The following is a 13190-nucleotide window of genomic DNA, read 5'->3' as shown; positions in this document are numbered from 1 at the left end:
TCAGGGAACAGATTACCTTGGGCCAAAGACTCTTCATCAAGGAAAAGGCTGGGTCTTTGAACACTAATCAAATATCCAGAGAGGCCAGGGGGAGTTAGAGGGATGAAACCTGCTAACTGAGATACCCCTGATTGATATGCAAAGGAAATATCTTTAGCTTATAGCAAGAAGGTCTTTTCAAAATAAAGTTTGGCAAAAGCTTGGGTTCATGCACTCAGCAAGAAACATAAAGCTTTTCCTCTGGTAGGATTCCTTTGATTGGCTCAGTTAGCATATCTGAGACTGTGCTACAAGTCTCCCTTAATTGCTTTTTCCATAGAATAAGGACAGTGCTTAATCTTATGGGAAAACAGACAGGAATAGGCCCTTTGCAAATCTGGGGTTTTAAAAAGGTAATGTGGAGGTTTGTTGTGTTCATTTAATCTTTGTTTTCTTTGTATCTTCGTAGTTGAAAGCTTTGTTGGTTTACAGAATGTTTCACAGATGTTACAAATGAGGAAGAGAAAAATTCCTTTGATGCCAATAATGGAATAAAATTGGACTAATGGAAAGAAAAAGTTCACTATAAAAGTTGCTTCGTAGGCATGAAAGATACCTAATTACTTTTAATAAGGGCAATTGTATAGGGATAAGTATGTTTGCTTCTGTATTATTTTCCCATTTTTTCTGGAGCATCCATTATCAACTTTATGGTTTTAGGCTCTGTGGGGCCATAAAGTAATTAAGAGATATGATCCCAACCACAGGAAACTCACTAATAGATAAAACTCACTTTTTAAAATGAAAATTCAGATAGTAAGAGTACTGTTGTATACCATTGAGTGTCCTGAGCCACAATTTCCTGTTTTTCCCAACCTATACATTTCTCTTCCTCTTTTTTAAAGACAGATTGGGGCCTCTGAGGAGAGAAAAAGCCTTATAATTCATGTAAGAGTTCCTTCACAGTCATGACAAACCATCTTTCCCTCCTTCCCCAGTAGGTATGTGCTGAGGCTGTGGGAGCCCAGAAGTTGTCAAGTCATTGGGTCTCAGAAGCCCTGGGCTCTGCTCTCTCCTCAGCAGATACTTAGCTGAATTTACCTTTTGGGTTTAATTTGGCACACTCAATGGAACAGGCCCTCCCTCTCATTTCTTAGTTAGACTATGGGCCAGTTTCATTTTGTAAATCACTAGGATCACAAAATACCATTTTTTATACTATATCCACTGATATAGATAAAGAAAGCCATAAAACATATTCTACACTTCTCTACCAGCATCTATAATGATGAAGGCAACTCGTATTTCAAAGGAACATTTCAGCAATTGATAGTTTATTAACTTTATTATTGAATTTTTAAACAACTCAGAAGAGACATTAAAATTCTCCTGAGACTGAAAAATAAAAATGCCCACACAGAACAGTTTATCTCCAAGGCATAAAGAACCTCTGATAAGTTGCTTTTTGTTTTTGATGAGTCATGGTGGAGCACAAAACCATTGGTATGGAGATCTTAACTAGAGGAATACTATCTGGTTACTACTGACTTAACTAGTATGTTTATTTTATACCAAAGTAGGACTCCAATCAGGATGGGTAAGTTTCCTTCTGGTCTTTATTTGCTAGGATTACCTGGTGCTGCTACCCAGAGACTACTATGAAGCCTCCATACTGCGGCTGCCTGTCACAGAACCATGCACCTATTCAGGACCTCCCCAGGAGAAGTTAGTATGGGGCGGAGGGAGCAGCCAAAAACTCATCAGAGTCCTCTAAGTTAGGACCCTTTAACGTAAGGATTCCAAATAGGCCTGAGGATCACAACTGCAATCTCTTGCTCAGAATAATTATTTAATGATGATTTTTCTCTGTGACAGTGGATTGGTTTTCAAGTGAGAACTGCAAAGCGCTTTGCATGCTGTAGCTGACTTAAGAGTGAAAGCCACTCTCTAGCACATGCAAATGCTGAGGCATATCCAAGTATCACCCTTGAAATCATGTATCTGGTGAGGGAGAGAGCGTGATATATAACCTGGGTTTGTGGACCTTTGCTTCTTCCATTCCCTCATGCAGTTGAAAATTTACCACCTGGTTGCTGTAGTAGGCAATTAGTAAGATTCTGTTGAAGGAATGATGAATGATACAGTTTATTAGTATTCCAAATGGAGATAATAGTAATACCAGTGTGGGACTCTTACTACAGTGCTCTCTCTGCTGTAATAATAGCCATATTACTGTTATGTGTTCTAGTCATGTCGTTGGGGATGTACTTTGATTCTCTGTTTTGTGTTCTGAGTTATAACTATTGTACTTTATGTTGTTGTTGTTGTTAAAGTTGCTTGCTTTACCAGCACTTGCCGGTGACCAGATTCCACTGCGTGCTGGCTTGTGAAGCCAGACACTTCCTGCTTGGAGGGCAGCCAAGGCCCTTGGTGCTGAGGCAACCCACACCCGCACACCCCGTCTTGGTGGACCTCAGTGGGACAGAGGTGGGACAGCCTTTTATTTACTGTCAAAGCTACAACAACTTCCTCATCAGTGTCTGCTGAAAACACTGGCCATAGTCACTTTATCAAATTAACAGGAACTTGGGAGAATTTCATAGAGGTGTTAATCACATAGATTAAACATAGAGGTGTTTGCCAAGTTCACTGATTGTCATTATTCACTTTGGCTTGGGGCTGGACTGTGTACCATGCTGAGCAATGCTAAGGTGATACCTTGAGAACACTTACTAAACGTGGCTGGGGAAATGGGCAGCCACACAATCTTTTCCTTTTGGTTAAGGGGACTTATAACGGGACATCCTGTTCTACCCAGTTCAGGGCAAGAAGGCCCTTAAACAGGGCCAGACAGATGAGACCGTCCTTTCTGAAAGGCCTCCAGAAAATACATAGCTTACCCTAAAAGGATACAACACTCACTGACTCTCCTGCTCCTTTGGATAAGGAATTCGTAACAGCTGAGTTTCTCGAGCTCGGAATCTGGAACTGCTAAACTCAACGTCGTCTAACTCATGGTTTGGAGGACAGGTTACTACAGTTGTTGGCATTACTTTTCTTCCAGGAGTTCTTTGAACCTCATAACCAAATTTAAGATTATTCAGATTTAAGCTTTGAAGTTAGAAATATGGCAACAAAAACAACATACACATCCACAGCTCAAAATAAGAACACTGAAAAAACTTCCTCCACTGTATTTCTAGTCCTTACTCTCTATACTGTTACATACCATTGAGGAAAATGTTCATTTGGGGGATTAAATTTGTGGAATGAAAACATGTAGAGTCAATTCTTACTGAATATTTAGGTGTACACATTTTTGTAAATTATATTCCTAACATTTTGAGAATAGCAGCTAGAGGATTTTAAGTCTGTTTCTTAAATATAGTCATTATTGGAGTTTGTATTTTATAAAATTATATATGCATCTTGTGATAGTAGATCAAAATGGATATGTATAAAGAAAAATGGAATGATCTCCCCTCTGCCCCGTTCTGATATGAAGTCTACTGTCTCCCTCCCTACCCATGCTATTTTATACATATACACACGCACACACATACACGTACAAATGGGGGTAGGTATATGCGCACACACATGTGTGCATATGTATGCACGTATGTACATGTGTACAGACATAAGTGTGTGTGAGTGTGTGTGTGAAAATCAAGAAGGCCAGCCTTCAGGAAGTGATGCTGATGATTCATCAAGCAACACCTTCACCTTCTAATTAGCCCAGAGCCATAGTGCTATTGGGCAGGGCCATTTTTGAATGATGCATAAAATTAAGTACTGAGCCCTCTGGCTGTATTTAACAGCCCTTTTTATTATTTTATCTGAATGCTTATAGACCTGTGCTGTCCAATACAATAGCCACTAGCCCCATGTGGCTATTTAAATTTAAATTAATTAAATTTAGAACTAAAAATTCAGTTCCTCAGTTGTGCTAGCAATATTCCAAGTGCTCAATAATTACATATTACAAGTGGCCATCCTATTGGATAACACAGATTATAAAATATTTTCCTAATCCAGAAAGTTCTTCTGGACAGTGCTGTTATAGATGATCATGCTAAAAGTGAGAGTGCTAAAATCTGGAAATTTGACTTCCCTTCCTGTGAAAGAATCCTTTCTACATTATCCCCGTTAGGTGTTTATTTAGTCTCGGCTGAAAAAGTGATGGAGGGCTCATTTCTTTTTAAAAATTCTTCCATTAAAAAAAAATAAACTGAAATTATTAGAAAACCCATTTTTGTATGAAATCGAAGTCTGGTTTGTCATAAAATCTAACATTTGGTCATCATAAGGCTACCAGGAGCAATGCAGAATAATTCTTCCTCTGTTTGGAAATGATGTGGACTATATGGCTAAGAGGATGGCTCCAGAGGAAAGCTTCCTGGGTTCCTGTCTTGGGTCATGACTAAGGAATTGTGAAAACTCTCTGGGCCTCAGTTCACTAGTATTCCAAATGGGGATCATCATAATATAGCCTCACAAGTATAATTAAATAAGATAATATGTGGGACTCTTATTACAGTGCTCTCTCTGCTGTAATAATAGCCATATTACTATTATGTGCTCTATTCAGGTCTCCGTGTTGAGGAAGAGAGACCCACCTCATCTAGCCTCATGTGAAGGGGTGTCTTTTTCAGGATACACACAGGGCGGCAGGATCCCAAGGGTAGTAACTGAGTGCATTCAGGTCTTGAAGGAATCTGTGAGGAACAGAATCTACCCTGCTTTCAGTCTCTCACAGGGGCCTCTAGTGCTCCCTGAGTGTTTGTCTGTCTCTCTTCCTTCTGAGTGGTCTCCTGTGCTTACTTATAACCCTGAGAAATCTTGTCTCACACATAACCCATGAAGGCTATTCTACTGTGGTCCCATTTGTTTGTCATCTCTTAACGCCAACTCTCATCATTCCCTGAGTCTCCTCTCTATTCTCTCTAAGAGAAAGAATCTGACCAGTTCATCTTTTTAGGTTAGACTATATACACTGTACATCAGGAAAGCTGCTGTTTCTTGTAAAGATATTTGGATTTTTTAAAATTTCAACCTGATCTCTGTATTTTAAATGTGACTTTAATGTTTGTATTTATTATGGTTACTGACATTTGAAATAATTCTTACCATCTTGTTGTTCTGTTTTTTGTTTACTAGCTTTTAATTTCTTCTCCCTTCCTTGTTTGTTTCATTGCAACAGTTTTCAATAACCACTCCTGTCCCCAACCCCCATTTGTTTGTTAGATATAGATGATTACTTTGTGGTCTTAGTGATAAGTTTTAAGTTTTAGTAAATGTTCTTAACTGTAGAATTTTCTAACAAAGCCCAACGTTAATCAGTTATTTCATTCTCTTCCTAAACATGACATAGACATTAGCATGCTTATTTACCCATTAAAATCCAACCCCCAACTTATTGTTGTCTTGATTTTTTTTTTTTACATTTCCCTCCAAATTTTCAGTTAGATTATAAATTTCCTCTCAATTCAAATACATCGCATACTTTTCCTTCCTCTCTCCATTCTGTTCTTCCTTTTGTTCCTTCTTTCTTCCCTCCCTCTTTTCTTTTCTTCCTTCCTTCCTTTTTTTTTTTTCTTTTCCCTTCTTTACTCTGGAATATGGTGTCCAGTCCTGAGGCATTGTCATTTCTGAAATTTCCCATTATTGCAGTACTAGAAATACTCTTTTCCTCTCTACTGCACTGTACCCCCTTTCTCTTGCATCCTGGAACTTCCTTTTTATTTTTAGTTTGTTTTCTTATTTTGCTAGATTATATCCTGCAATGGTGTCCTGAGAAAGCTTATTTTGCTAGATTATATCCTGCAACGGTGTCCTGAGAAAGGCTACATGGAAGGTACTTTTTTTTTTTTTTTGAGACTTCACATGTCTGAAAATATCCTTATTTTGCTCTCAATCTTAATTTTTCACTTTGGCTAAATATAGAATTCTAAATGGGAAATAATTTCTCTTCAGAATTTTGATGAGGCTGTGTCTTTGATCTTTGGTTCCCTAATTCTACAGCTTCTTATAAAAGTATGATGACCCAGGTAGAAAATTTCCAGCAAACTTTTTAGCTTCTTTTCATTATTTGAGGGGACCCTCATCCTTGGCCTCAAAAAATGAACCTTAACCTGGCTGTTGTCTCATATGGAATATTTTCAGTTCTCTTTATTCTGCATGAGCAGAACTGCTGGCCAAAACAACTTGCTTCCAGATTTAGAGGCCGATAAACCTGTGACTTTGTCCCAGTAACACTTAGGGTTTTTCTTTTACTTATATTCCATCACTTGTTCACTTTTTTTTGAGGGGGTGGGGTGCATGGTCCAGGAATCGAACCCTGGTCTCCCACATGAAAGGCGAGCATTCTACCACTGAACCACCTGTGCACCCCCATCACCTGTTTACTTTTGATCCTGAATATATCTTTTCTTTTTTAAATATTTTATCTTTCATTGCTCTCTGGGAGCAGATGTGAATTCGCTGTGCTGTCTGAATTCAAGTCACCACTTATCTTCTAAACATGCTAAATTCTTTCCGGTTTTTGTTAAAAACCCTTCTTTCTTCTCCCACAACCCTTGAACCACTACTCCAGAATTCTTCTTCCCTTTGCAACCAAACTTCTCCAAAGAATTATCTATACTCACTCCTTCTAATTCATTACCTCCCTCTCACTCCTCAACACACTCCATTCTGGCTTCTACTTCCCACTCCATTGCAGTTATTTTTGTCAAGATTTCCAGCGATATCATTGTTACCAAACCCAATGGATATTTTTAGTCCTCATCTATATACTTTCAACACTGTTATAGTCCCTCCATATAAAATCCTGTTTTACCTGGTTTTCCATAATCTGAGAGTTTACCTCTTCCTACCTCTGTGACTGCTTCCTGAAGATATCCTTTGCAGGCTTATCCTCCTCTGTCTAGTCATTAAATGTTAGAGTTTCTTGAGGCTCAGTTTTTCTTTCCCTAAGCAGTCTTGTCCATGACCATTGGTTCAGATACCAATTCCACAGAGATAAGTCCTAAATTTCTCTCCTTCCTTCATCTCCCTGACTTAACTACATTCCCCCAATTATGTGTACCCATAGCACCTCTTCATAGCATTTATCACACTTGTAATTTTATATCATATTTGTCTGATCATCTAATTATTTAGCTAAAGTATGTCTTGAAAACAGAGACCATGTCTATCTTGGTTACCATTAGTTGGCATAGGTGTTGAAGAACTGTTTGTTGGCCAATTCATTTTGAATCTTCATTTTGACATTGTACATGTTAGTTATCCCTCCTACTTTACTGTGAACCACAAACTTGATAACTCCGCCTTCTCTGTCTTTATCCTGAAATATAGATATCTAGGTACATAACTGATAACAGCAGCCATACTTCATGTCTTTTATCTGAGTTTCTCAAAACCAGCTAACTTTCACCATCAAATATATTTAAAACCCTTCCAGCAAGTCTTCCAAAAATCAGTCATAGAACTCCGAGTGGGACGAGCAATAGAAATTTATAACAGTGCTGTGATAGAACTGGCCACCAATAATAACTTCTGGGAGGAAGCCATTACATTATTGACCTGTGTGTGTTTTGTGGTAGGGTGAAGACAAACAAGCCCTTGTTTGGTGATGCCCAAGGGGGAAATGCTATGAATTATCTTTCCATGTGGAAGAGTTGGCAGGACCATATTTCACTACGTAACACAGAATGAAAAAGTGGTGTGGATAATGCACATTGTCCCCTGAGGAAAGTCTTTCTATTATTTAAGTGACAGAAAAATCATTGTGGAAAACAGCAGTTGTATAGTCCAGCTTATGCAGAAGGAACAGCAAATGTGAACTTCCCAAAGGCAAGGGGCCTGAAGGCAGCTTTACTTAAGTTGTGGTAAAGCGTGGCTGGGCTTGAGCCTATGGGATGATGTTAAACTGCTAAGGAATGTCGTTTTTATATGGGCTCAGGCATTAACTATACACATATGTTTTGAGCCAACAATTCCACTTCTAGAAATCCATCTTACAGAAACACTAACATCAGGATATATATATATATATAAGAATGATCATATAACAGTATATGTGGTAGGAAAATGAGAGACAATTAGGCATCCATCAATAAGAGATTAGTTATATAAATGATTTTACATTCAAACTATAGAATACTAGGCAGCCATTAGAAACATGAAGTATATGTCTGTATTGATATAGACACATGAAATACTGTTGAGTGAAAAGGCAAGCCATAGCAAAATGCAATAATCATAATAGTCAATGTTTATATAATACTATATGCCAAATACAGTCCAAGAGCTCTACATGTATCAATTCATTTAATCCTCATAAAACAATCTTGAGAAGTGGGTACTATTGTTTCCCTCACTTTACACAGGAGGATACTGAGACATGCAGATGTTAAGAACTTACCCAGGGTTACAGAGCAGAAGGCAGCTTGTTTGCAGAATCCAAGATCCTAACCAACAGACTATATTGAGGTTGACATACTTTTCTATAAAGGGCCAGACAGTAACTATGCTTGGTTTCATGGGCCACACAGTCCCTGTTACAACTCCTCACTCCTGAAGTTACAGTGCAAAAGCCCTCATAACTGTCTGTGCTGGTTTGAAATGATGTATGTACCCTAGAAAAGCCATGCTTTAATCCTAATCCCATTTTGAAAAGACAGCCATTTCTTCTAATCCCTATTCAGTATTGTATGTTTGAAACTAATTAAATCATCTCCCTGGAGATATGATTTAGTCAAGAGTTGCTGTTAAGCTGGATTAGGTAGAGGCATGTCTCCACCCATTTGAGTAGGTCTTGATTAGTATCTGAAGTCCTATAAAAGAGGAAACATTTTGGAGAATGAAGAAGATTCAGAGAGAGCAAAGCAGAACCACATAGTCACAAGAAGCAGAGTCCACCAGTCAGCGATCTTTGGAGAAGAAGAAGGAAAATGCCTTTCCTTCTTTCATTCGTGAAACAGGAAGCTAGGAGAAGCTAGCAGATGATGCCATGTTCGCCATGTGCCCTTCCAGATAAGAGAAGAACCCTGACTGTAACTTTCCAGATGAGAGAGAAACTCTGACTGTGTTTTCCAAGTGCCCTTCTACTTAAGAGAGAAACCCTGAACTTCATCAGCCTTCTTGAACCAAGGTATCTTTCCCTGGATACCTTAGATTGGATATTTCTATAGACTTGTTTTAATTGGGACATTTTCTTGGCCTTAGAACTATAAACTAGCAACTTATTAAATTCCCCTTTTTAAAAAGCCATTCAGTTTCTCGTAAATTAATTCTGGCAATCAATTTTGGTGCCAAGAGTGGGGTGCTGCTGCAGTTTGCAAACACCAAACATGTTGGAACAGCTTTTTAAATGGATAAGGGGAAGATTCTGGAAGAGTTGTGAGAAGCTTGATAGAGAAGGCCTGGAATGCTTTGAAGAGACTGTTGGTAGAAATGTGAACTCTAAAGACCCTTCTGATAAAGCCTTAGACGGAAATGAGGCTTGTGTTATTATAGACTGGAAGGAAGACGAGCCTTGTTTTAAAATGGCAGATAATCTGGCAAAATTGACTAGTGGCTTTGGCTGGAAGGCAGATTTCAAAAGCCATGAACATGGCTATTTAGCAGAAGAGATCTCCAAATTAAATGTCAAAAGTGCAGCCTGGTTTCTCCTCACAGTTTATAGTGAAATGCGACAGGAGAGAAATAAGCTGAAAATGGAACTCTTGAGTACAAAGAAACCAGAAATTCATGTCTTGGAAAATTTTGGGCTTCCGGGAAGGGAGACCCCAGAGAATAATGCTCCGTGAGGATTTGGCGAAATGTGAAACCAGTCAGCCATTTCAGAGAAAGCCGTGATTGGACAAGAAGTTATCCATGAAGGATTTGTGGAAACTCCTTATGTCTGATGGGCATGATCCAAGGCTACTGCATAGAAAGCCAACGAGAGTGCTGTGGGACCTATATAAACAGAGCCGCTGCCAGTTTGGACTGGGGGGTTCAGAGAAGGGACACATTGGGGGAAAAATAACTTCGGAGGCAAAACCATGGAGGCTGAGGCCTGAAGTCAAGAAGCCTCGGGCCAGGAAGAGTGAACACACCCAAGTCCATAGACAGGGTGAGTTTGCCCCAAAGGCGGAGGACGGGCCTTCCACCACGTTGCAGTGGAGGAGTCATGCCGCCTCAGGCCTTGGAGAGGGTGAAGCACATTCCTTGGGGTTTGAGGAGAGCCTGGCTGCCACCGCATGATAGGGTTGAACATGTGTGCCTTGGAGATGGCAGAAAGCCCTGTTGTGGCCCCAATGCTTGGAGAGGGTGGAGCCGAGAAAAAGGTGGTCACTCCAAAGTCCCCCAAGGTTGCATTTGGAGAGAGGCAGGCCTCTGCACAGGCATTTGGAAGGGGTGGGACTGCCACTTTCTAAAGCCCAAAAGATAAATGATTCTCAGACTTTGAAATCTAATGGACTTTGCCGTTCAGGTTTTCGAAACTGTATGGGCCTAGGGACCCCTGTGTTCTTTCCTCCCTGTGGAAATGCATATATGTATCCCATGACTGTTCCTCCTTTGTGTGTTGGCAGCAAATAACTTGTTATGAGCTTTCAAAGCTCCAGAGACAGAGGAGAATTTGCCTGAGCACAGACCATGCTTGTACCTAACTTTGATGAGACTTTGTGCTGGTTTTAACCTTGTATTGCATTTGATTGTTACTGAAATGCTTTAAAGTTTTCTGATATTGTGATAGAATTAGTGTATATTGTATATGGGAAAAGGATATCTTTTTTAGGGTCCAGAGGGTGGAATGTGCTGGTTTGAAATGATGTTTGCACCCTAGAAAAGCCATGTTTTAATCCTAATCCCATTTTGTAAAGGCAGCCATTTCTTCTAATCCCTATTCAGTACTGTATGTTTGAAACTAATTAGATCATCTCCCTGGAGATATGATTTAGTCAAGAGTAGCTGTTAAGATGGATTAGGTAGAGGCATGTCTCCACCCATTTGGGTGGGTCTTGATTAGTTTCTGAAGTCCTATAAAAGAGGAAACATTTTGGAGAATGAAGGAGATTCAGAAAGAGCAAAGCAGAATGACATAGCCGCAAGAAGCAAACTTCACCAGCCAGCGATCTCTGGAGAAGAAGGAAAATGCCTCCAGGGAAGCTTCATGAAACAGGAAGCTAGGAGAAGAAGCTAGCAGATGACGCCATGTTCTCCATGTGCCCTTCCAGATGAGAGAGAAGCCCTGGCTGTGTTTGCCATGTACCCTTCCACTGAGAGAGAAACCCTGAACTTCATCAGCCTTCTTGAACCAAGGTATCTTTCCCTGGATGCCTTAGATTGGAGATTTCTATAGACTTGTTTTAATTTGGGATGTTTTCTTGGCCTTAGAACTGTAAACTAACAGCTTATTAAATTCCTCTTTTTAAAAGCCATTCTGTTTCTGGTATATTGCATTCCGGCAGCTAGCAAACTAGAACACTGTCTACTTATGATGCCAGTTTTTTTCTTAACAAACAAAATGTACATGTGTGCACATATAGAAACAATTTGGAAGGATAAAAACCAAACTGTTAGCAATCATTGTCCCAAGAATGGGAGTGGGATGTGTATGTTACTTTTACATTATTTCCTTCCATACATTTTGAAGTTCCTTTTTTTTTTTCCTTCAAATTAAAGGCTGGTTAAAGTGCCTCAAGGCGCATTTCCATTTCTCTCATCCCCCACTAGGAACTCTTTTTCATGCTTTGAATTTTGGAATGTCTCTTGCCCTGAGGAACAAGTGGCAAAAAGCCCCTATAAGTAGGGTTACCAGATCTAGAAAAATAAATATACAGGGTGTCCTATTAAATTTGAACTCCAGATAGACTATTTATTTGTTGTTCATTTTAATTTCAGATTTAACAGGACACCCTGTATTTTATTTTGCAACCCAGTCTATAACTCCATGTTTCTTATTATGGCATTTAAAAATATTTCCGGAGTGTCTTTATGCCGTTGAGTATGCCCAAGTCTCCAGGGCATTTCCTGCCTGGTGATGGTCTATCTGCACCTGCTCTCTGACAGGTGGGCCTACACCTGCGTCTGCGCACGCCGCACGTCGGCCACTACGTGGTGCTGGTCGAGTATGCTGCAGAAGGGGACCAGGTGTTTGAGGTTGATGTGAGTATAAAGAGCCCCGGATCTCTGCCCACTGGCCAGGTGAACATCTACAGCTGCAAATACAGGTAATCCACCCTCCCTCCAGGGGACTTATCTGTACCAGAACAGCTAGGAAATCTATCTTAGGGACTTGACTTATTTGGATTGGAAGGTGTTTTCCATCTGAGGCAGAAACAAGCAGGTGACTCCTGTGCAAGCCAACATCATCCCTGGCATGGGCATTGGGCATCCTCTCTGTGGGCAACCTCTTGAAAATGTTGGTGAATTTTCTTAAAAAGCTGCTGGTTACCAATTTGGTTCAGAGTCACATGAAGCAGAATGACCTTTTAATTTTATTCCTATCACTACTGTACAGTGTAATGAACTCAATGCTCTTGTCTCAGAGGCTGGGTAAGCCCATGAGGGCATCATGTAGGGAAAAGATACATTTTCAGAAATGCTTGGATGTGTACATTCACCTTCCTTTCAAGGATATAGAACTGGGAATAGTGAACATCTTACGATCTTCAGATGAAAAAAATTTGATAACAGATTTAGAAATTTGCCCAGATGATGTTCTCTTCCAAGAGCTCTAACTGACAAGGGCTATTATAAGTTGTTTTCTTCGCATAACATTTCAAGATATATGCAAATGTTCAGAGTATGCTTTAATTAAAGAATCAGCCTAAGGAGGGTTTCCACATGAAATTAATTGTATTTAAATGGCACAGGAAATCAGAATCCTGATTGAAACAGCAGGTGGGGAACTGTATTGAACTCCCGGCATTCTAGGTCAAGCCTTGTGTATTTTATTACTTCTACTTTCATGTTGCTTTTTATCTAACCCAAGATGACCTGAAGTAGTTGGACATTTTTCCTGTTGTGCAATTGAAAAAGCTTATGAAAGAGTTACTTTCAGTAACTTAGAATGAAACCTTGTATACGACTTGTTAAAATGGTTATCGAATTAACAAGTCCTCAGCTCCCATAAAAAAAAAAGCTGTGAAAAATGGTCTCTGTAGTGATAACAAAGAAAGCAAAGAATGTAATTGTTTTAGAATTTTTAATAGGAGTACAGA

General features: G+C 39.6%; 1 protein-coding gene across 2 annotated transcripts in view; it reads left to right on the top strand.

The window, feature by feature from the left end:
• The window catches only part of LAMA3 (laminin subunit alpha 3), a 318755-nt gene that overhangs the window by 166458 nt on the left and 139107 nt on the right, over positions 1-13190 (top strand). For both annotated transcript variants that reach the window (XM_077135789.1, XM_077135788.1), the window contains exons 22-24: positions 1607-1704; positions 2313-2466; positions 12037-12197. In XM_077135789.1, the coding sequence (XP_076991904.1) occupies positions 1607-1704; positions 2313-2466; positions 12037-12197 (413 nt within the window). The remainder of the gene's footprint in view (positions 1-1606; positions 1705-2312; positions 2467-12036; positions 12198-13190) is intronic.

This window comes from Tamandua tetradactyla, chromosome 18, assembly GCF_023851605.1.
Source record: "Tamandua tetradactyla isolate mTamTet1 chromosome 18, mTamTet1.pri, whole genome shotgun sequence".
Lineage (NCBI taxonomy): Eukaryota > Metazoa > Chordata > Mammalia > Pilosa > Myrmecophagidae > Tamandua > Tamandua tetradactyla.
The sequence above is the reverse complement of the archived record's forward strand: the minus strand, read 5'-3'. Positions and strand labels throughout refer to the sequence as shown.